Source organism: Leptinotarsa decemlineata, unplaced genomic scaffold (genome assembly GCF_025532065.1).
Source record: "Leptinotarsa decemlineata unplaced genomic scaffold, Ldec_3_MD MMD2_P_RNA_scaffold_7, whole genome shotgun sequence".
Classification (NCBI taxonomy): domain Eukaryota; kingdom Metazoa; phylum Arthropoda; class Insecta; order Coleoptera; family Chrysomelidae; genus Leptinotarsa; species Leptinotarsa decemlineata.
The window spans coordinates 2857055-2882110 of record NW_027412534.1 but is presented as its reverse complement, the minus strand read 5'-3'; the positions used below and the strand labels follow the sequence as shown (position 1 = coordinate 2882110).

The 25056-nt window shown below is 35.3% G+C and overlaps 2 protein-coding genes across 4 annotated transcripts in view; both read right to left on the bottom strand.

Moving 5' to 3' along the window:
• Positions 1–24450, bottom strand: part of LOC111514953 (facilitated trehalose transporter Tret1) — a 38752-nt gene extending 14302 nt beyond the window's left edge. The window contains exon 1 of one of the 3 annotated variants that reach the window (XM_074170200.1): positions 24078–24450. In XM_074170200.1, the coding sequence (XP_074026301.1) occupies positions 24078–24144 (67 nt within the window). In that variant the 5' untranslated portion in view covers positions 24145–24450. The other 2 variants (XM_074170201.1, XM_074170202.1) reach the window with 2 other exon arrangements.
• On the bottom strand, positions 7370–9339 carry LOC141480279 (uncharacterized). The gene is made up of 2 exons (XM_074170198.1): positions 8853–9339; positions 7370–8559 (listed from the first exon to the last, which is right to left on the bottom strand). The coding sequence occupies exon 2, from the start codon at positions 8549–8551 to the stop codon at positions 7520–7522; it is 1032 nt and encodes a 343-aa protein (XP_074026299.1). The 5' UTR covers positions 8552–8559; positions 8853–9339; the 3' UTR covers positions 7370–7519.
• Positions 24451–25056: the final 606 nt, after the last annotated feature.

The window sequence follows — 25056 nt, the reverse complement described above, 5'->3', positions numbered from 1 at the left end:
CATTGTTATCCTTCACAGTTGCAAATTTCAGTTTAGCTCCAGGAACATCTTCTTCTGTTGAAAACATTTTTTTCAATTGTAATTTACCATATGTTTATATGAGGATTAAGCAGTGTTTGTCCCTACTGAAATACTAGCGCTGCTAGTGAGTGATTTTTTGTACTTCGGGTTCAGATTCATTATACATAAATACACGAATGTTTGAATTCTACTACGTCCTATAGACGTTAGTGTTCAGGCAGTTCAACGAAAAATTGAAGGTACACTGTGATTTTCTTAAGTAAAAGAAGACCAACAAATTAACAAAATACTAAGAAGCAAATTAACGCAAACAGCCACAAGGTTCAACTTTTGTATGAAACTGAAAAATAAGGATGCTCTTCACAAGTAGTTCACACACTGGAAAAGGGTCACATTTCTCATCCATCGATGAGGTTGTTTTAAAAAACCTATGCAAAAATACATTTAAAGGCATAGTGACGCCACCTTTCAGAGAAAAGGTGAATTTATTATCAATTATTCAAATGAACATAAACAAAACTGTAAATGTTTAGTGACGCTGTAAGCTTTGTCTTCGTGTTGGGAGGTGGAGGGAGAAATATGTTTCGTCATACATTAAATTATTTAATATACGCATCATTCAGAATTCTGACTGAATTTTTGATCTGTAACAATTGAAACACATTCAGATCAGTGTATTTTCTAATTTTTATTCTTACTGACATCATCTTTGATACTTTCAGTCAAATCTTTGATAGTTACAGTAAACATGCTCGAATGCGTTCATTGAAAAGCAAGCATTCTTATGACAAGATATTCTGAGGAAAACCTTTCAGAATCCCTATTTTGAATAATATATGGAGAGGGAGAAACTTCCAGAGAGAGTAATGGTATAATGAAAATATCAACAAAAACCAATTACTAACATGTGCAGAATATACACGGAAAATTCTTTCAAAAATGAGTCGGAAAACATGAATATATTTGAAACGAAATCTCTTGATCGTGAAATTATCTCCCAAATAATTGTATTTTCGTATCTTTGATAATTCCGCTGATGAAGCTGCTGCAACGCTGGATACAGAAGTCGAAGGAACGTGACAAGGAGCCAAAGTATCGACGAAGGTGAAATCCCAGATAACCGGTTTTCTTCTCTGTCAAGGAATGAGAGTCATGCCATCTGGTCGTTTCCCATCATCACTGCAAGTGCCTGGGGGTTCTGAAATGGAAGGTATATTTGCCGAACCTAAGGTACGTTTGATGACATCATTTACAGCTTGACGACGAGAAAGCGCCCGGCGCTATATCTACAACTCAATCCATGATATCTTCGGGTGTCCATTTCCACTCCACATATGCATTTGTATTGAACAGAAATATTGTAACCTAGTCGAAGGTCTACACCAACTCTAAAAGATTCATTGTCCAATAATTTACCAAGGGATGAAACTGGTAAGGCATCCAACCAAACGCCTGAATGTTTTGATGACACTGCTTTTATACGTGCCTTATCTATAGGAGATTCAGCCAAGCCTAACAAATTATTCAAGGCATTTTTCACAAGAGGGGTACCCCAGGTTTGTTGAACATTTTTTCTGGTTTTTGGTACTTCTAGATTAGTTCGTGAGATCCATAGTTGTTCGGCCTCCCTCAAATTGTTATCCGACGGAAAGGATGGTGGTAAAATTGAATCTATCATATTGATCACACTATAACTCGAAGAGAGGAAGGTAGGTAGTGAAAGATCAGTGATTGTACGAATGCCTAAACCTCCGTAAGATAAAGGAAGTGTAGCCTGATGCCATGCATCAAGTCTATAGAATCAAATGCTATTGATAAGTTGAAAAAGAATGCTCCTGCATATTATTTTTTAATCTACCGAGTCGTAGATATATTTGGAAAAATGGTATGAAGCACTTTTGGTGGGCCTACTTTGAAGGAAACCATTCTAATCATTTGAAGGAACAATTTTTTCAGGCTAGTCTCAGGTTAATGGACTGACACCTATCAGAAAACAACTCTTTCCCTAATATCACGAAGGGCGTTGGATTGTGTAAGTTATTCCTGCATATGCTGTTGCAAAAGATTTTCAATTGGAACACACTTGCAGACCTGTTGTTTGTTGACCGTTTCAGACCAATTCGAGGAATCATACTCTGAAGGGATTTGATTTTCTATTATCGAAAATTGTCGACTTTATGTTGATGATGGATACTACTTTGCACTGACGAGAGGCCAAATAGCCCGAAACCGGTCAGCAAGTGTGTTCCAATGATTGAAAATGTATTGCGGCAGTTGTATCGCTAACAGCATATGCAGGAATAACTGCAACCTTCGTGGTATTAGCCAGGGGAGTAGTTGTTTTATGGTAGCTGTCAGTCCTTTAACCTACAGTGTAGGGAGTTGAGACAGGCCTGAACAAATTGTGTTCGATTAGATGATTTGATTTATAGCCAGTACTCAAGTATGCCCACTGACTATATGTGAAAAGAAATCATTTGGATATTTTTACAGTATTTGGAATTTGGTTAGATATGAGTACATTTTATCATGAACGCATCTTTTAAATACCTTTCTGAAAATTGTGGGAATGGTGAGGGGTCGAAAATAAAATTTGAAAATAGGGCTTACTTATCAAATTTTGAGAAAATCGGAAAGAACCCTGGATTGTATATAATAATTTATAATGTACGGTAATAGTTTGGCGATAATTCGAGCAATTTTTTGTAATAACCTTCAAATAGATAAAGTGTATTCTGTCATAATTGGTGTTTTAATGGGCTATACGCATCTATGACGTCACAATATAATACAGGTGGAAAATAAAATGTTTCACTTTTGTACATTGTGGTACAATCGTTTATTAATTTTGAACTGAAGTGGTTGTGTACAGCTTCTTTTGTATTGCTTGCATAGAAACTGCCAAAAGCATTTGCAACGAATATAAGGCTGATTTTATTATTCAACTATCTAGGGATTTATTTCTATATAGCTTTTCAACTTGAAGTGAAAATTTTAAGATGTGCTCATCAAAACCAATTGTTGAAATCAATTTGTAGGTTGAGTGAAAGAGCACTGCTTCTCAACTCCTGCTGATGAAGAACGAACTCTGCCCTTCATCAGACATGTATATTTTGTTTATTCTTTCTCACTTTATCATATGTATATGTATTTATACGTATATTATTGTAATTTTATACCAATGAACTCGATTATTATTGTTATTATCAATTCAAAATAAATGTAATTATGTAACTGTCACATAGTGAGTAGGAAGTTACAGCCGGTTCTCGGTCTCCCTCCATTATTAACCACCACCTTGAGCTATGTGCAAGGTAACACGACCATGAGAGTTGACCTTGACATAGCTGATTTTGAACCTTATTGCCTCCTTCCTTCCTTTGGAAGTTTTCTAAATTTTTAGGAATAAAAAGGAAGATGTTAAAACCAGAAAGTCTTCATCTCAAAAAAGTATCTCTCCTAGGATTATACCCCCTTTCAATATGTTGTTTTTCAACATTCCATGTGGAATTATGGTTTTGTTGCTATCCATAACGTAAAAGTCATTGTCTATTCTTCAGCAAATATATACGAGGATTCATTTCACTATTATCGAGATTCATCAATAGGTTTTCGTTTTGTCGCATCAGTTGAAATATTGATTATTTCAGTTTTTGGGTCGTCTTGTTAGCAGGTCGATATGGAGATTCATTTAAAAAAAATCGCAATATTATGGAGCTCTGTCGTTCAGTTTTGATTTCATAACTTCAGTGGAGATAATGAGTTTTGTGCAAAATTTTTTTTCGTATCATTGAAAGAACGCTATGGGCTTTCATTCGAATCGTAGCACAGTAGCAAATAGTTATTTCAGAGCTACTTTTATTTTTTCCGGGTTTGTTTGCCGTGGTCTGGTTTTGATTGCAGAAGTTTCGTCTACGACACGGTAAACATTACGAATAGCGATGAGGCAACAGGCAAATTATTCTGGTAGGCCTTGAAGCAGGTAAGGAAGACTTCGTTTTGGTCTCCATATGTCTTAGGCATGACTTATTTCCTACTGGTTGAATCAAGTGACCTGATACAAGGGCAATTGGCTTAAAATATACAAATCTACCTAATATCATAACTGTAATGTATAGAAATACATTGTTTATGTAATGTATAGAAATACATTATACATGTTTATGAACAATCGCTAGTAATCAATATGTCATAGCGCAACCCGATCTGCCAGATTCCTAGGCACCTGCGCGTACCGAAAGGGCTGGAGGTCGTTGTTGAAATATCACCATCGAACAACGATAGTTTTTGCGATTACGATTTGATGATGCGGGTTAGTTATTTTTCAGCAACATATCCTTTGCTAAATGATAGAGTTATATCACTTGTGGAAATCCAGAAATATCACACTTGGCGACGAGGGTGAAAACTACAGAGTGCCGTATTCAGCAGTTAGAATAAGATCGAGTGTTTCGCAAAATGGCCTCGGCAGTTGACCTTGCATTGAGTCTTGTTTACGATCCGAAAACATGTGAGCGGCAAGTTTTTATAAAATGGTTAGAACAATACTTCATAGCGCGAAACATTACAGATGAAAATATGAAGCGTGCACTTCTAGTATACAGTTTAACCGAAGAAGCCTATCAGCTGCTAGTTGATCTGTCGATACCGGATGAACCGGAAAATAGTGCTTATAATGTTATCCTGAAACATCTTGTCGATTATTATAATAACACGCGAGTTGAGTGGGTAGCATATAAAGTAGATAACGAATCGGTACAAGTTTGGACAGTACGACTACAAAAAAATTGGCCATCAACTGTCAATTCGGAACGCAGTTAGACATAAAACTGATAGATATATTTATAACAAGATATAAAGAAGGAAAGGTGAAAAATACCGTATTGGGGCTGAAAGTCGATGCTGTCGATCGAAGAAGCTGCAATCGAGGGAATCAAAGAGTCTAGGATGGAAGCGGAGGTGAAAAAAGAGCTAGCGCTGGAGGAAGATGTAGGAATAAACCGTATTGGAAACAGTTCGAGGAGTGATCACAGGAAAAATGTAAGAACCGCCCGATCAGGAAATCAGAGCCGTTATTCTTCATGGGGAGAATCTACACAATATCAAGGAGGAAGTGGCGCGAATACTAGTGCTAGTGAAAAGGCAAAAGTGAAGTGTTTTCGTTGTGGGAGAGGACATTTTTCAAAGTCGTGCCCTTACAAGGATTATATTTATTCTGGTTGTAATGGTAGGGGATACCTCAGAGCAGTGCCTATTTGATAAAGAGAAGCTTAGCCAAACCTTTGCAGGGTTTGCAATCATTCTCCATTTCTAAATTTCAAATGGTGACAGCGGCTGCTCTAATTTTAAGTTTTGGCTATAGTTTTCCCTATCAAAACTGATAAATATAAAGATCAAGGTATTTTTGTTTTCCTCTATACAAGCCTAGTATTGCTACAATGGCGGCTTCGTTTGGGAAATGAATATTCCTATCAGAAAGTATCTTCCGCTTTAAATACAGAGTTTGAACCCATCATAGGGGTTACATTCATATACAACACTGTTATCATACCTCACCTACTTTGTTCACCAGATTTGATCCCTTGCGACTTTTTCCTGTTCCCGAAGTTAAAGAGGTCCATAAAAGGACAGCGTTTTGCTACGATTGAGGAGATAAAACAGAAATGCTGAGAGCTCAAGGACATACAAACGAGTGACACGTGTTATACAAAAGTATCTTCAGGCGAAACACGTGGTTTTGTAAACTGTAAGGGGAATCCTCATATTCAAGTATTTTTTGAATACATTCAAATATTCTAAGCAAATAAGTAAGGTGAAGTGAGGTAAATGTGATCCCCTTCTTGATTAGTTCAACTTTCATGCAATATAAAACTGCAAAGAAAGATTTTAAAAATTTAAGAAAAATACCATATACTTTTTGAGCGGTTTTGTATTCATTGTGTACGAGAAAGTTAAATAAATATATCACATTTACCCCAGGTACTGGGGCAAATATGACGAAAGTTTATATTTTTGTAGGAAATATAATATTTCGTAGTCTGGGGCTATTGTATGAAAAATCAATTCAAGCTCTCTATTTTTGTTATTTTTTATAATTTATTTTGTTGAAACAATACAAAAAATATGAACTTTCAGAAAACAATGTCAGAAGAAAGGAAACAAAAAGAAAATAAAATCAAACACAAAATACTCCCAGATATCTTAAAGTTAATGCTGAATGTTAAAGTTTTTAAATGCAACGGGAAATTCGTACATTCCACGTAGATCAACGATAGGATCGGGAAGTACTTTTATAATATCCTGTTGAAGTACAGTATCAATGTCAGCAATTGTTGGCCATACTAATTTATTTCCTTCAGGTCGTGTGAATTTAACTAGCCATCCATCATTTATATGTTCTGATACAAGTCCCACATAATGTTTAATTTTCTTTTTTGAGCAATATTGCATCAATACCCAACATCCGACAAATACATTCTCAATTTTTTGGGAAAGAAAGTTTTTGGCTTTCTACTACTCCATCTGATACAAAAAAAATGGATGAGAGAATCTTCCAAAGAAAGGAAGGATTAATCAATTTGAAAATAAGTAACTCTATACATGGATGTGTAGATCTACACATCCATATATAGAGTTACTTATTTTCAAATCTTTGGAAGATTCTCTCATCCATTTTTTTTGTATCAGATGGAGTGGTAGAAAGCCAAAAACTTTCTTTCCCAAAAAATTAATCACTCCTAAAAATATAACCCTTTCAAATCACATTCTCAATTCTTGTTAAATCCACATTCTGTTCGTCTTCTTCTTTATCATTTGCATTTTCTTCCAATTCTGTTTTCTGTTTTCAAAAGAGTATCCAGAAACTCGTCGGTGTTATCAGAATCCATTAATATTGGGGACCCTTCTTCTTCGCTGCTACTGAATGATACTGAATTTCGTTTATTTCGTTTTTTTGACTTTCCCTTAGTTATCTTATTAATCTTTGTATTTTCTCCTTTTTGTTGGGATTTCTCTTTTAAAACATCAATAGCTTGTTGCGATGTCAATACTTCGGAACCAGGGCATAAGCGTTTTTTATTTGTGGTTGGTGCGTTTGGAGGTTGCTTTACCGTTGATAACAATAACTCTTCAAAGGTAGCGTTCTCCTTTTTAGTTAAACTTGCACTTGATGAACATGGAATTGGTTCGGTTTCGTCAACTCTGGCAGCTATATTTTCCTCTTCGTCGGGAGTGGCAGTTTCGATTACAGCTGTAGATTCTCTGCTTAGAGAAGATAGTTCTCGAGATTCAGGAGTTGCTTTAATGTCTACCATTTCTTCCATTTGTTAAGCAAGCCTGGTAGAAAAGATGTTTCAGGGATGACGTCACGATTAAAAGGAATAATTCCACCTTTTTCAAAACCGTTAATAATTACTTCTGCGTTCACCTGTTTCCATATTGTACATAAAAATTGAGAAAACATTTGTTTTGGTAATTTCTGACCTACATGCTGCCTTTGCTAGGCAACTAGTTTTTCATCCCATTTAACTTTAAAATATTTGAAAACAGCCAAGTCTAAAGATTGTAAAATGTGGCTGGAATGCGGGGGCAGTTTTAGAATTATAATTTGTTCTCGCACAGCGGCTTCTAACGTCTCGATATTCATATGAGTGGAATGTCCATCATAAATAATTAGTATGAGTCTTCCAGAGGGAAGTGACGAAATTATAGTGTTTATGAAATGATTTTTGAAAACGGCTTTTTCCATCCATCCCTTCTTTGTAGCTGCATAAACAGTACCTTCAAAATCCGTGCGTGGTGGAGCTATCCATTGATCCCATAAGTGTAAACCTTTATGAATTATTAGTGGTGGAGCTTTTTGGCCAGCTGCACTACACATTAGAGCAATCGTGGTATTTTCTTTCCCAGGAGAACTAATTGTTCTTGACGAAGGTGCATTTATATCTCCCATTACTTTTGTCTTCCTCGGATCGATACAAAGGCTACTCTCGTCCAAATTCCAGATTCTTTCAGGTTTGTCGTGAAGGCCGTGTTCGTCCATTATTGATTTTAATAAATCAAAATATTGGTAAATTATATAATGGTCGAGAACCTTCTTGCGACCATATTCCACGTTTTGTGGAACTTTCATACTTAATCTGTGACGCCGTTTAAACCCCAAAAAACAATCTTCGCCTGGAACTCCATCCTTGAAATTAGTTTCAATGTGGTTAGTCTTTACAAAGTTTCCCACAATTTCTAAAACTTCTTTTCTTGATAAGCCGTACCCCCACTTCTCCATCGTTTTGAGACCATTGGCTAATCTAACTTCATCAGCAGCAGAAATCGATGTTGGACGTCCTTTAGTTGCTTTTTTTGCTCCCCGTTTCCCTTTTACACGGGAATGTAGTGTAACGTAGGTTTTTTTGTACAATTTTGCTGCCTTATAAATTGATGTTCGGCCTGATAAAACATTAGACATTGCAGTGTTGAGATCAGCTGCCGAATATTTTCCTTCATTTGAAGTTTTTCTTTTGTAGCAGCGAACCATGATATTATCTGTAACAAAAAAGTTTTTAAAGCTTCTACAGCTGTTTCAAATAACTATTCAAGTAATCCACTTCTAAATCTAGGAAGTTATACAAACGGGGTAAATATGATATACTATGACACATTTGACCTCACCTATTATAATACATTTACACCAACAATACAATTTCAAGGGGCAAATGTGTTATATTTACATTTTGAGTTTAATATTAAGTTTTTTTTTAAATAAACTATACAATATGTTTTCCCAAACTACTATTAACTACTTAGTGATTAAAAATTAGATTACTGTTAATACTTACCGAAAAAACAATATATTACTTCACGAACGGGGTAAATGTATAAAAAACGAAACGCACCCTTCACTTGTCTATACTCAACTGAAATCCAAGTTTGAATTTGACAGTTTCTAGTGGTGGCGCGCTAGACTAGCATATTTTGGGCTAGGTCTGGTGGCACCAGCATACATATTCAAGTAGCGGTTTCCAAACCTGCTATCACAATTGCCCCATTATCACATATACCCCACTTCACAATAATTCAATTGCAATGTTGACACAAAGTTTACTCGCCATTATAGGAATAACCACGTCTATTGTTCATAGTTGATGAAAAGTAACCTCTATAATGATTGTTTGTTGTTTAATTTTTTCGGAAAATTGCTGACTTATCAAGCTTGTTACTAACATCGGAAATAATTACATTCCATTCATTCATAAAACGATTTGATAATAGATTATGAGGTGTTCGTGCGTTTATTTCACGTTTTGACATAACTCGTTTCTTGCAAATATGATTTCTGACTCACAGTTTCATTGATGAATGACCCTAATTATATTGGTATTTATAGAAAATATATATCGTTACGCCCTAAAATAGATCAGACACGTTTATTTGTCTGCTATAGAGCAGGAAAATGTATCAACAAATGGTTGGGAAAAATACTATAGCTAAAATTCCTACAATAAATTGCAGAATTTTAAAAACTGCCTAATGCCATAAATTATACCGGGCATAGTTGCAGAAGAACCTCGGCAAGTTTACTTGCAAATTCTGGAGGAGACATTCTTACTTTAAAGCAACACGGAGGTTGGAAGTCTACAAATATCGCTGAAGGATATGTGCATCAATCTCTTGCAAAAAAGCAAAAAATTTCGAACCTAATTATGGAAGTCACTAAAGTTAATGAAACTGATTGTAATCAGCCAAGTACGAGTATTTCCGAGGGACACCAGCTGTATAATAATATAGTTAGTGATAATATCACGAAAACTGCGTTGGATCCAGCTCTCAGTTCTAGTGGTATTCAAATAACAACTGCTCAAAACTGCACGTTTAACATCACTATAAATAATTACTTTAGCAGAAATTGAAAATATGTAGGATGCAAGTATGAAAATACCGTCCCTATGAGTTATACTGTACCTACTTCTCAGTTTTAGTTCTTTAATAAATTTTGTTTGTAAGTTTCATAAATAAATTATTTTTTGGTAGTTTCATAAATAAATTATTTAAAAATTCGAGGGAGGCGGAAAAATCATATGTATAACATGGGGGTAAAGTGAATTTTCCTTCCTTGAATGATTACTGCCCGACGCGTAGAGGAAGGAGGAAAAGTAACACTTTCCTCCCTTGTTATACAAATAGCTATTATCTTTCGGTCTCATACAGAGGTGAAGAAAATGATGAGTTTTGCCTTATAACGCAATTGGAAGCTCTTTCAGATATCAGTAAGTTTGGAACGGAGGTCAAAACGTTTATATTTGAAACCGAAGTATGATTTTTTGTTTTAAGTTTTGTCTGCAGTTACATTTTTATTTGATACACAGGGTGTCTACCTTCCAGTAAATCGAAAACATAGGTCAATTTTATAGTCAAGTGGAACATTTTCAAGGAATATTTATAGCCTTTGTGGTTCAACCCGCAAGGAGGGGTAGAATCTTAATTTGGAAGGGGTGTCAAGTGACACATCATTTTGATTAGCGTTCAGTTCTGCTCCCAATGATAGCGTGGCGTTATATTTTTTGATGAGCAGTTTCCGAAATGAAGCGTTCTGAACTTACACATGTAATCAGAATTTTTCTGTTCTGAGATGCATTATTGGTTTGAAGGCATTATGGTTTGAAGAATAGGTGGCACCATTCCAAGGCTAGAATAACAGGAATAAATGTATTACGCGTAAGATTTTCTATTTTTTTGTTACTGTCCTTTCACAAAATAAAATGTTATTTGCCTGAAAGACATTTCAAATTCAAAATCTACTTACGCTTATCTTATAAACTGTTCGAAATGTCCTCCATTTCGCTCTGAACAGTAATAAAGTCTATTTCCGAACTCCCTTCAACGTAAAGAAACACTTCACTAAGAATTTAGTGGCATACTGCTGTATTTTGTCTTTCAAATTCTCCAATATCGAAAGGTTGAGTTTCATAAAAAACGGATTCAAGATGCCTCTGGAAAAATAAATCTAAACGTGTTGAATCCGGCGATCTCGGAGGTCATTCAACTGCTCCCTTTCTGCCAATCTATCTGGAAATCTCTTGTTCAACCACTGTGGGACGGAAAGAAAATGATGCTGGAAATGTAACAGATCCTCCTGCAGAGGTTCATTACCTTTTGCATCCATTTGATTATCTAGTTCGTGAGTTATAAGAGGCTCGATAGTCTCTTCAATTTCAAGGTTCATACTGCCAGTTAAGTTTTCTTCCAATAATGGCTATTCTTCTATACCAGCCCTGAAATAACTTTTTGTGGGTGTTGTATATGCCCTACCCGAAAAATATGTGGGTTTTCGTCCACTCCAATAGCGACAATTTTGTCTATTAACATTTTCATTCAGAAAAAATGAACACTCATTGCTGAAACATATGTTTAACAGAAGTAAATTGATGGATGTAGCCGTCACTACGTGGTAGGATGTTTAACAGAAGATTAGGGATGTTACTGCCTCGATGAGACATGATTTCACAAAACTTTATCACAATCATTCTCGTGGATCTCTTGAAGAATCTACATTTCATAAGGATGAAATTTGATCTGCTTCATTCAGTACTCTGGAGTTTTTTCCTTTTTCAATTGTTACTGAACCAGTTTCGTAAAATTTATTCACCAAATCAAGAACATTCCGGTGGCTCGAACATTACAATTTGCATGCCTTCCGTTAAAAGATATGCCGCCCTTCGTGTGCACTTTCCAACTTCTCCATAAATTACAATTTTTTAAATTTTGTCTTGAAGAATGTAAACCATTTTTACACTTTCATACACTTATTAAAGTAATCACTGAACAGCCCAACAGGTACACACAACAGGTATGCACAATACGACCATATCGTTCAAATTTGCGAACCAATGTGTTGCCTGAAAACAGAAACTTTCACAGCAGAAGTAGCTGAAAAAGTACGGCGACGGTACACTTTCTGCGATGAGAATTAAAAATTCAGCATTTAGGAAACAGAACTATAGTCGAAGTAACCGGTATTGTGCATAGTTAAAGCTGTCGGTGATCTCGAATACCAAAAAAACCAATACAGAGAAATAAAGCCGCTGCCAACTAGTCCACGTGGATTGTAGACTTCGTGGTTCGTATTGGATGATTTTTACAAACCGAGTTTTATGATCAGCTGAAGAGTCATAAAATCAAATTTGGAGTCATGTTACGGTGACGAATAGGATGCGAGGATGGTTATAAGAGTCGTGTTGTCAATGTTCAGTTCAGGAACTGACCGCGATTTGAATGTTGAGATTCGATATTGGTGCAGTTATAATTACCTAAAATTTTTGTTATCTATTCAAAATGTGGTGTCCTTGGAAAATACTAATAGTAATAACGAGTGTGATAACAACCCAGACTTTTTCTGTGTAGTGATGGTGAACAATGCGAGAAAAAAAAACAATGTGAATAAGATTCGGATGCATTTGAATATTGAAACACAGAGAGTATTTTTGGGAAAGAAAGTTTTTGGCTTTCTACTACTCCATCTGATACAAAAAAAAGGGATGAGATAATCTTCCAAAGAAAGGAAGGAAGTAATCAATTTGAAAATAAGTAACTCTATACATGGATGTGTAGATCATGCAAAGAAGTAACTTTCAGGCACAAACTGAAAGAAAGTCCTCCTGAAACAGCTACTTTCATATAAACATTGAATTATAGGAAAGAAAAAATTCTTTCGAAACAAATACTTCTATATGAACACTGAATTATACAGAAGATACTTTTCTCTACTCAGTTTGTATTTCAAACATTTGTTGTTGAATAAGAATCAGATATCATTCACATGAGTTCTACTTTGAATGAATGGTAATAAATTACACTAACATGGAACACTGTCACACTGTATACCAGAAAGCAAAAGCCTATTATGATAAAAATTAGTTTTTTTCATTACCTCGAATTCTTATGAAATCGTATCTCTATCTGATAGATATTCATTCCGGAAAGGTGCATATGACATGCCTACGACTTTGTATCGACCAATCGATAGAAAGTAATTTTTGATCATTCCCATATTGATTTCAAATGAAGAGCCACCGGTAGACAGCTGTTTCAGCCTATTGGGCATCGTCAGTACCGGGCAGGCGGTCCTCGATTGAAGACAAAATGTGAAAAAAACCAAGAAAGTACTTGATAAAAATAGCTGCGTAAACGCAAATGAAACCTAAATGGAACCACCTATTGGTGTGACACCCAAGTCAACTTGCCAAGTTTTTATGCCAGTGTTGTTGGTTTGACTAATCAGCCGACAACTGCGGTAGCAGAAATTTGGGAAGCTAATGATCAGAAAATACTCATCTGTTTATTTTTTTATTTCAATGGATTTTTTTTCCATCAGCTTGACTGCATTAACCTTTGTCGATTTTATATTTATAGGGTGTAACATAAGTACGTTAAAATATTCAAGTAAGTGTATTTCTGGGATAATTTTAAGAAAAAAAATTTATATGAACTTGTGTCCGAAAATGCTTCGTTTCGGAGATAAGGGGTGTTGAAATTGAATTTTTGTTCGCTTTTTGATAATAACTTTTGCAAAAAATAAGTTATTTGCACGAAATTCGGTACCCGGGGTTTTTTTGAAGTAGGAAATCATAATTTCGTATTAATTTTCATGTAACATCTAGAGGGCGCTGCGTACGCTGCCATCATTTATTTCAAATTGCCCTAAATTTTTTGGCAGTAAACTTTTGTACTTTTCATGAAAAAACCTAATTTTCACACCTTTTCTAAGTAGAAAAGGTACACCTCCTCAACAAAGCTGGAGGTGATCGTTTTCGAAATATTCATAATTTTCTATATCGATGTATATTACTTAGCTCCTAGGGTGCTAAGTGAAGTTGCTGAGAACATTACAAAAATTAACTATATGGTGGATCTCGTCAAAATAAACAACTTTCTCCCATAAAGAAGAATGATTCGAAAACGAATCATTCTTCTTTATGGGAGAATTCGTTTCGATTGTTGAAATTTTTCAAAACATGGTAGGTTTCTGTCATAAGTTTTGTGCAATTTCAGTTAGTTTCATCAAACTTTATACGCAGTATAGCCATACAGGCTTCTTCTAAAGTGAACATTATCGAACTGATTATTCAATCCAAATTAAAAAAAAATGGTAAGTTCAATTATTCTATTGCCACATTTCGGAGTTTGTAATAAAACCAATTCGGAGAAGTACTATGTTATTTATTAGAAAATAAACATATAAAAATTGAACGAAACAACTATTACAACAACTGTTCAAAGTGACGACCCCCAACAGTAATACAAGATTCTGCTCTCCTCATCTAAGAATTCCGCACCCGTTGAAAAGTTCCCGGAGTGTTTCTTATCGTTTCGCAGCAAGCTATGATGCGATCCCTCAACATTTTCGATAGGGATAGCATAAACTAGTGATTTTTAGATGTCCCAAAAAAATGGACGGGATTGAGGTCCATGGACCTCGGGGGCCAGTGCTCAGTGCCTCCCCTTCTTATCCATCGTTGGGGATATGCTACGTCTGAAAAATTTCTTGCTATCACATTAAAATGAGCAGGGGCTCCATCGTGCAGTGATTTCGGAGACCAATGGGAACTTTTTCCATAAGTTGGAGAAGCTCGTGTTCCAAAAAATTAAGGTAAGCATCTCTATTCAAACGTAAGGGTAGAAAATAGGGCCCAATTAAATAATCCCCAATTATGCCTACCCATACATTAGAAGAGAATCTGTCTTGGAAATGAGTTTGCGTTACCGCATGTGGGTTATCTTCCGCCCAGATGTGGTTCTTATGGAAGTTCATGATACCATTTCTTGAAAAATTAGCCTCATCTGTGAAGAGGATTTTCGATAAAATTTGCGGATGTTGTTCGACTTGTTCTTTGAAGCCATTGAACAAATTCGATATGTGGTTGGAAATCACGTAGCGTAAGTGCCTGGACACGCTGAATATGATAAGGATATAATTGATGTTCCTTTAAAATTCTGTGAACTGTCAAGCGATTCACGTTTAAAGTTTGACTAATTTTTCTTGTATTTGTCTCTGGATGTTCACTAATTTCTTCGAGAACCGCCACCTCCAATTCTACAATTCTTGTAGTCCGTGGCCGTCCTACTGCAGAATTTGTTTCACAGCTTCCAGATTCGGAAAGTCGCCGGAAAAGATTCGCAAATGTCGCTGCACAAGGAGTCACGCGTTTTGGATACCGTTTCTGATAGATGCGTCTGGCCTCGCTTGAATTTCCGTCAGCCAAGCCGTATGCAGCCAATTCAGCATTCGTAAAGTCGGGCATGGTACCAAAAAATCATTTTATGAACTCCGAACTGTGAATTTGTCAATTAATAGTTAGAGATGTGACAGCGAACTTCTATTTTTATAAACAAACTTTCATAGCCTACTGGATTTAATTAACTCAATTTGCAAGCGGAGAGTGACGAAAATTATTGAAATCAAATTTGGCTATAAAGTAATATGCATCGATATAGAAAATTGTAAATATCTTGAAAACGATCACCTCCAGCGTTGTTGAGGAGGTGTACCTTTTTTACTTGGAAACGGGTGAGAATTAGGTTTTTTCATGAAAAGTACCAAAAGTTTAATGTCAAAAAAGTTAGGGCAATTTGAGATAAATAATGACAGCGTATGCAGCGTTCTTTAGATGTTGAAAATTGATACGAAATTATGATTTCCCACGTCAAAAAAGCCTCCGGTACCGAATTTCGTGCAAATAACTTATTTTTTGCAAGAGTTATTTTCAAAAAGTGCACAAAAAAAATTCAATTTCAACACCCCGTATCTCCGAAACGAAGCATTTCAGGAACACCAATTCATATAGACTTTTTTTCTTAAAATTGTCTCAGGAATACGACACGTGAATATTTCAACGTACTTATGTTACACTCTGTATATACAGTGTCACCATTAAAATGCGCACCATATGGGAACCTTTTTTTTCGAAAAGTTTCAATGAAGTTTAACTTCGGCACTTGTTTGTGCTTTAAATTTAACTTAAAATGATGCGGCCAACTGCGACCCACTGACGTTCAGTGTTTGTCAAATTCAACTTAACTTGAAAAAATGCATTTCTAGATCGAATTTAACAAAAAGTTACTTGAAAAATTTGTGTCTACGGCAATTTTATATCCATATGCTAAATTTTATGCAACTAGGATAAAGTTAACGTTTTGCTTATTTTTGACAGATATCCCCTTTATTTTAAAAAACAAGTTCGGTAAATTGTCATCAATTCATGTATACATAACAAACCCATCATGGAGTTTAACTTTTCTGATACATTTTTACTTATACGGACATTTTTAGAGAGAAATTAAAAATTTGCTATAAAAATTTTAACAAAACTTGGAAAATATAAGCCATACCAAACATTTCTTGGTTTGGTATTGCTTCTAATGATTTACATTTCAAATCATTTCAAATATTTCCCAAAATCGGATATATATCTTGCCAGGGTTGTATTTTAGGTACTCTTCATGAATTTGATATCTTTTTTTTGTAGTATCCAAAAATTATAGAATAGTGTATGGTTTCCATTTGAAAAAATCGTGTTTCATCAGTTTTCTCGATATTATGTATTAGGTGGAAATTTCAACCACCCTGTAAATTATTTTCGAAAATTCGATGGACCTGTTCATGACTTAATGATTATGGTGTGATTCTGTGAAATTTCACATTTTCTGTTACTGCCTATGAGTTATGATTTTTTCGGAGTGTCAAACTTTTATATATATATATATATATATATATATATATATATATATATATATATATATATATATATATATATATATATATATATATATATATATATATGATGCCCAATAGGCTGAAACAGCTGTATACCGGTGGCTCTTAAATTGAAATCAATATGGGAATGATCAAAGAGTACTTATCTATTTATTTTTTGATTTTCATGGAATTATTTTCCAGCAGCTTGACTGCATTAACCTTTCTAGATTTCATATCATTTCTAGAAACATGTGGATTCGTTTTCCGATGGCATTTCAGGTTAGCTTCCCAAATTTCTGCTACCGCAGTTGTCGGTTGATTGGTCAAACCACCAACACTGACATAAAAACTTGGCAAGTTGACTTGGGTGTCACACCAATAGGTGGTTCCACTTATGTTTCGTTTGCGTTTACGCAGATATTTTTATCAAGTACTTTCTTGGTTTTTTCTCATTTTGTCTTCAATCGAGGACCGCCTGCCCGGTACTGACGATGCCCAATAGGCTGAAACAGCTGTATACCGGTGGCTCTTAAATTGAAATCAATATGGGAATGATCAAAGAGTACTTATCTATTTATTTTTTGATTTTCATGGAATTATTTTCCAGCAGCTTGACTGCATTAACCTTTCTAGATTTCATATCATTTCTAGAAACATGTGGATTCGTTTTCCGATGGCATTTCAGGTTAGCTTCCCAAATTTCTGCTACCGCAGTTGTCGGTTGATTGGTCAAACCACCAACACTGACATAAAAACTTGGCAAGTTGACTTGGGTGTCACACCAATAGGTGGTTCCACTTATGTTTCGTTTGCGTTTACGCAGCTATTTTTATCAAGTACTTTCTTGGTTTTTTCTCATTTTGTCTTCAATCGAGGACCGCCTGCCCGGTACTGACGATGCCCAATAGGCTGAAACAGCTGTATACCGGTGGCTCTTAAATTGAAATCAATATGGGAATGATCAAAGAGTACTTATCTATTTATTTTTTGATTTTCATGGAATTATTTTCCAGCAGCTTGACTGCATTAACCTTTCTAGATTTCATATCATTTCTAGAAACATGTGGATTCGTTTTCCGATGGCATTTCAGGTTAGCTTCCCAAATTTCTGCTACCGCAGTTGTCGGTTGATTGGTCAAACCACCAACACTGACATAAAAACTTGGCAAGTTGACTTGGGTGTCACACCAATAGGTGGTTCCACTTATGTTTCGTTTGCGTTTACGCAGCTATTTTTATCAAGTACTTTCTTGGTTTTTTCTCATTTTGTCTTCAATCGAGGACCGCCTGCCCGGTACTGACGATGCCCAATAGGCTGAAACAGCTGTATACCGGTGGCTCTTAAATTGAAATCAATATGGGAATGATCAAAGAGTACTTATCTATTTATTTTTTGATTTTCATGGAATTATTTTCCAGCAGCTTGACTGCATTAACCTTTCTAGATTTCATATCATTTCTAGAAACATGTGGATTCGTTTTCCGATGGCATTTCAGGTTAGCTTCCCAAATTTCTGCTACCGCAGTTGTCGGTTGATTGGTCAAACCACCAACACTGACATAAAAACTTGGCAAGTTGACTTGGGTGTCACACCAATAGGTGGTTCCACTTATGTTTCGTTTGCGTTTACGCAGCTATTTTTATCAAGTACTTTCTTGGTTTTTTCTCATTTTGTCTTCAATCGAGGACCGCCTGCCCGGTACTGACGATGCCCAATAGGCTGAAACAGCTGTATACCGGTGGCTCTTAAATTGAAATCAATATGGGAATGATCAAAGAGTACTTATCTATTTATTTTTTGATTTTCATGGAATTATTTTCCAGCAGCTTGACTGCATTAACCTTTCTAGATTTCATATCATTTCTAGAAACATGTGGATTCGTTTTCCGATGGCATTTCAGGTTAGCTTCCCAAATTTCTGCTACCGCAGTTGTCGGTTGATTGGTCAAACCACCAACACTGACATAAAAACTTGGCAAGTTGACTTGGGTGTCACACCAATAGGTGGTTCCACTTATGTTTCGTTTGCGTTTACGCAGCTATTTTTATCAAGTACTTTCTTGGTTTTTTCTCATTTTGTCTTCAATCGAGGACCGCCTGCCCGGTACTGACGATGCCCAATAGGCTGAAACAGCTGTATACCGGTGGCTCTTAAATTGAAATCAATATGGGAATGATCAAAGAGTACTTATCTATTTATTTTTTGATTTTCATGGAATTATTTTCCAGCAGCTTGACTGCATTAACCTTTCTAGATTTCATATCATTTCTAGAAACATGTGGATTCGTTTTCCGATGGCATTTCAGGTTAGCTTCCCAAATTTCTGCTACCGCAGTTGTCGGTTGATTGGTCAAACCACCAACACTGACATAAAAACTTGGCAAGTTGACTTGGGTGTCACACCAATAGGTGGTTCCACTTATGTTTCGTTTGCGTTTACGCAGCTATTTTTATCAAGTACTTTCTTGGTTTTTTCTCATTTTGTCTTCAATCGAGGACCGCCTGCCCGGTACTGACGATGCCCAATAGGCTGAAACAGCTGTATACCGGTGGCTCTTAAATTGAAATCAATATGGGAATGATCAAAGAGTACTTATCTATTTATTTTTTGATTTTCATGGAATTATTTTCCAGCAGCTTGACTGCATTAACCTTTCTAGATTTCATATCATTTCTAGAAACATGTGGATTCGTTTTCCGATGGCATTTCAGGTTAGCTTCCCAAATTTCTGCTACCGCAGTTGTCGGTTGATTGGTCAAACCACCAACACTGACATAAAAACTTGGCAAGTTGACTTGGGTGTCACACCAATAGGTGGTTCCACTTATGTTTCGTTTGCGTTTACGCAGCTATTTTTATCAAGTACTTTCTTGGTTTTTTCTCATTTTGTCTTCAATCGAGGACCGCCTGCCCGGTACTGACGATGCCCAATAGGCTGAAACAGCTGTATACCGGTGGCTCTTAAATTGAAATCAATATGGGAATGATCAAAGAGTACTTATCTATTTATTTTTTGATTTTCATGGAATTATTTTCCAGCAGCTTGACTGCATTAACCTTTCTAGATTTTATATATATATATATATATATATATTATGCAATATATCCTGGTATAATAGTGATTTGTGATTTATTTTGAAGTGAATTGTTTTAATTAAATTTTTTATATTAATAAATGGGTTCCGAATTTACTTGTTATATTTTTTATTGTTATTATATGTTTACTAAAATTTTGACAACCTGTACTTTAGGTGATACACTGTCCTAAAGGAAACTTCCTACCTTGTTTAGCTCAGCTCAGTCGGATTTATACAGCATGCAGCGCCCTCTCTCTCCACAGGTAGAGTTCTTGGAAAGGTCTTTGATGTTTATCAAAATTTATTGTGCCAAATAAAATTTCAAAATGCTAAATAAATATAATGTAAAATTTGATATTAATCACCTTATCACTACCTAGAATCTGCGAAACATAACTTAATCTAAAATGAGTACAGATTACCACTCTATGATAATGTTTGTTCTATGATTTCTAACCTTTATCATAGAATGACAGTTTTCTGTTTGTGAATAAACAGTGAATGACTGGAAAGTGACAAATATTGATTTATCGACAAAAACAATTTTCACAATGTTATGATTTGTAAATTAATGTTCGAAATGGTGAAATAATGTTCATTGAGTTTGTGATCACTGAATGATGAAAAAGTCTCTCCTGCCTCCTTATGTCAGCAACATGTTTAGGCATGGTTTTATTTTACCTTAATATGATCTAGAAGCTGTGACTGGTCTAGTTGGAATTTCTAAAACTGGATATCCTGGTAAGTTTCAATTAGCTGCTTGTTCACACTAATTATCATTACTGGATTTTTATTTATTTTTAAATATTTTCACCTACTATTTTCAAATTAAATTCAATTTTCAAAAACTTAGCAAAATTTCAACGTGCTTCCTCTTACAGTGTTCTTCATCGACTCCCCGCTTCCCCAATCAATAAACTCCTCATTTCCTTGGCAACCAATTCTCGAAAATTCTAGATCATGTCAACTTGTTATAATTTGTAACTTTTTGGCACTTTATACAAACTAACATTAGTTTATTCACTATTTGGATAAACATACTTAATCTAATATTTAATATTATAGTCTATTTCAAAAGAGTGTAGGGTAATAAAATCTCATTAAGTATTCAAAAGCGCTACAGGGTGATCCGTCAATAAATTCTGTCACTTCCCTAGTCCGCATTGCAAAATTATGTCGTTTCATAAAGAGCAAGTAGGTATCACCCTGTTTTAAGGGATTTGTCCATTGTTATCGACGGATAAATACTGAGCCAGAGGCGCGCTAGTGGGATAATTGCCAAAAGAATATGCATTCATAAAAATTATATTAAAGGAAATAAAAATTTAATACAGCAGAACAGTGTTATTAAAAAAATATAAAATGTAACAATAAAATATATACGAACCGAAATCGGGAAATACTCACAAACACACACGAACGAACTTTACGTATTGAAACACTTGTGGGGACTTTAAATCAATTTATTCACAAAAACGACAAGAACTTTACTGGATACGTTATTACAATTTGACACTTGAACAATACTAAAACTGTGAACTTCCCTTAACGTTTAACAACACTCTATTTATACCCTAATTGAATGTTCTAGAGATTACTAGGTACAATTTTCGAGAACCTTCCGAGAAAATAATTATTCAGACTACCCTTAATTCTAAACCCTAACCTAAGCAAAAGTGTCACTGTCACTGATACACTGGTCTCTGTCCAGATTGCTTATCCCGCTACAGTATATTTACAATTCAATTAAATTATTGTACATCAGTATAGTCTTCATCCGAAGAACTGTCATCATCCCCTGGTGTTATAATTATAGGGTCAACCACCTGATCGACCAAGTTGTCCAGTTCCCACATTTTATCTTTCTCTTTTAAAACATGCTGGATTGCTTTTTGCCAGTTTTCTGATGTGATTTCCATAATGGCTTGATCAAACAATACCTTGACATCTTTCATTTTAAATGTGGTATTGTGCCTTGCAACATATCCTTTAACTTGTGCCCATATAAGTTCTATAGGATTTAATTCGCAATGATATGGCGGTAGGCGCAGCACAGTTACTTTATACTTTTCTGCTACATCTTCTACGGCATATTTCATGAAGCGAGATTTATGTTGTTTTACTATGGCTAGTAGTTCCTTCTTTACTGAATTCGTCTCAAACTGAATACCTTTATTTGACAGCCAGTTAATAATTTCTTGCTTTCTCCAAGCTGAAGTTGGTACCTTCTCTAAGCGCCTTGAATGGTAGCTTGCATTATCCATAACCACGACCGAATCAGCTGAAAGAAATTTTAACATTTCCCCGAAGTAGTCTTCGAAGACATCCGAATTCATGTCCTCATGATAATCTCCCGTCCGGCACGACTCAAAGCTTAACAAACCTTCTTTTAAAAATCCGTCTTCGCTTCCAATGTGAGCAATTATAAGCCTCTTCCCTTTTCCCGAAGGCACTTTAATACCCGTCGAAAGGCCTTCTATGAAAGCTTGGCGAGAACTTGTTATATTTTTATCTTGCCACATTTTTTTGACTATATAACCTTCGTTTATCCACGTCTCATCAAGATAAAAAATTTTCTTTTGCTCTCTGCGGTACTGCTTTATAGTTGTCAAATATTTTCGTCTCCAGCAAACAATTTCATCACTTTCCAGTAATAGTGCCTTTCGATTGTGCTTTTCCCAGGCAAAATTCATACTTTTTAAAGTTTTCCATAAAAGTTTTCTGGATATCAAAGGAATATCGTTATCTTGGCTTATCTCGATAAATATTTTTTCAAGAGTGGGTATTTCCTTTTTAAAATAAAACGAATGAACTTTTCTTCGAATGTCACATTTGGTGTCTTCATCTAAGATTTTTATTGGTCTTCCTGATTTTCTCTTGCATGGACTTACCTGGCCTGATATCTTTCTTTCTCGCAATAATTTAAAAATCGTGGACTGTCCAATTCCAGTCATTCGGGCACATCGCTCAACACTTTCTTGCACAGACAAACTAGGGTGATCGTGTTTTATGCAATCATATACATTTAAAATTATAACTTTTTCGCAAACAGATAGCGGAGAATTTTTTACACTTCTTTTCTTTGGAGTAAATGTCCCCATTTTATAACTTTTTCACTATTTCTATATCACAATATCACTGTACGTTTAATTGGTGTAGTAACAATTACTATTATAACTCGAATGTTTAAGACACCATTACAATATATTTAAACCCTTTTTCTTAATTACCTGGGTTTAATAGGTATTGCATGATTGGTGGGCAGGGTCAAAAAGGGATTATTATAATGACATGGCACCTCGGAACTAAGTGTTAACCCTTTTTTGAGAAATCATGCTCAAGTATATGAACCCAAATTGCATATTAAATAAGTTTACAAGAACCACTAAAATTAATCTTAATCTTTTTTTAAGAAATTTTACTTACCTAAATACATGTAGGTACTTAGTTTTAGACCAAATTACTTCCCAAAAATGGCCTTTTATTATTATCTATGTCTGTAATTTTTAATTTACTTTAATTATTAAGTTTAATAATCCTAAGATTTGCCTACGCCCATGGACGACAACGAAATTCAGGCAAATTTTATGACACTTCATGATTTATTACTCTACACTCTTTTGAAATAGACTATAACAATTTTGATTGTTCACATTTTCAATTTTACAATATTTATTTTTGAAATCAGGAATTTGCACATTTTATGAACTCTTTCCATTAACAATAACTTAGTAGGCTTGACAACATTTTTACTACATGGTTTTATCATATACTGAGTGTTGTTACACTTTGATGTACTTACTACATATTGATTTAGATAATTTTGAATGAACTTGTAATGTTATTTTGTTTGCTGATATTGATCTAAATGGTTTATTAATTTGTTTTTGTGTTTCAGGCAATATATATGAATGGTGATTGATCATTTTTAATCATAGATTGTGACATTTGAGCTTCAGTAGAAACAAACTGATTGAAGAAAGATTATTTGTTGTTAATATATGTGCGTAACCATTATACTGAAAACAAACGATAAGAAATTTCTACTTAAGGTAAGGTATCTAATCTGTACTTCAAATGAACAACTTATGAGCTAATTAGGTTTTGTCAAAATTCCAACTGGTGAACCCCCCGTGGAGATAAACAGGGCTCGTTTAAATATGAGAATTATCTTTTCATCACTGTTTCTCCGTATCGCTATATTTATTGATTGAAAACACAGTTCACCCACCTGTCAAAACTGCAACGAGCTGAGGAAAAGTCCCATCAAAAATATTTTTCTGTTGTCTTGAGGCCATTTTTTAATGATTGAACACAAGAATAGAATTCACTGTCGTTCACCAGTAACTTCCAATCCAACTATTCGGCGTATGGGTCGGGCTGTAAAATTATTGCAATACTCAGCGATTATTCGGAAAGCGTTCCGAATGTTTCAGCATAGTTAGTATCGCTCAATAATAATTCATTAGGTTTTGACTTATCAGTGTTATAGCGAACAACGGTAATTATTGCCACCAGTCTACAGAATTGACGATGCTGACTCTTCTAGTTTTTATACCCGACTAAAAAATTATTCTGAACCCGTGTTGAACACGCATCATGTTGTTACGTCATGCTGTGGAGTTCCAACAGTTATTGAAAGTTGGGGCGACCGCCAAGGAAGTGCCGACTATCATCGATTTGCGGAATATGAGAACAGTGACGTCAGTTTCAGCAAGCAGGACCGGCTAGACCGGCTTGCTTTGAATATACAGTGTGACACACTCAAGATGACGACGCCCCTGTATTTCAGTCATTTTTGAAAGCAGAGATTAGATTTTTGGTACAGGCGTAGACCTTCGCGGGCCTCACTTTTTGTAATACTCAGCCCTAGTGACGGCTTTGAATCCAGCCTACTTCGATCCTGCGAGAAGGGCAAATTCTCGATACGAGGCCCGGCTATTAAATAACGGACTGCGCGCCTAGAGAGCGCTCTAGAGGGGTGATGAAAAAAAAAAGAGTAGTGCGTTGGGTATCTGGCAATGTTCTTTATTATTTCTCTATTTATTCTTTATCAAGAAAAATGACCTTTCTTTAGCTGATATTTACAAAAATAGAAAAAAAAACATACAAATTTAGTGATAGAAACGAAAAGAAACTATTATCAAGAGAGAATACGGATGTCTAAGAATAGTTGAGAATCACACGTTAAAAGGTAAGACCTCGTTAGT

What these genes read in the sequence shown, in the direction of transcription:
- LOC141480279 (XM_074170198.1), bottom strand. Translation starts at nt 8,551, where the DNA reads ATGGTTCGCTGCTACAAAAGAAAAACTTCAAATGAAGGAAAATATTCG.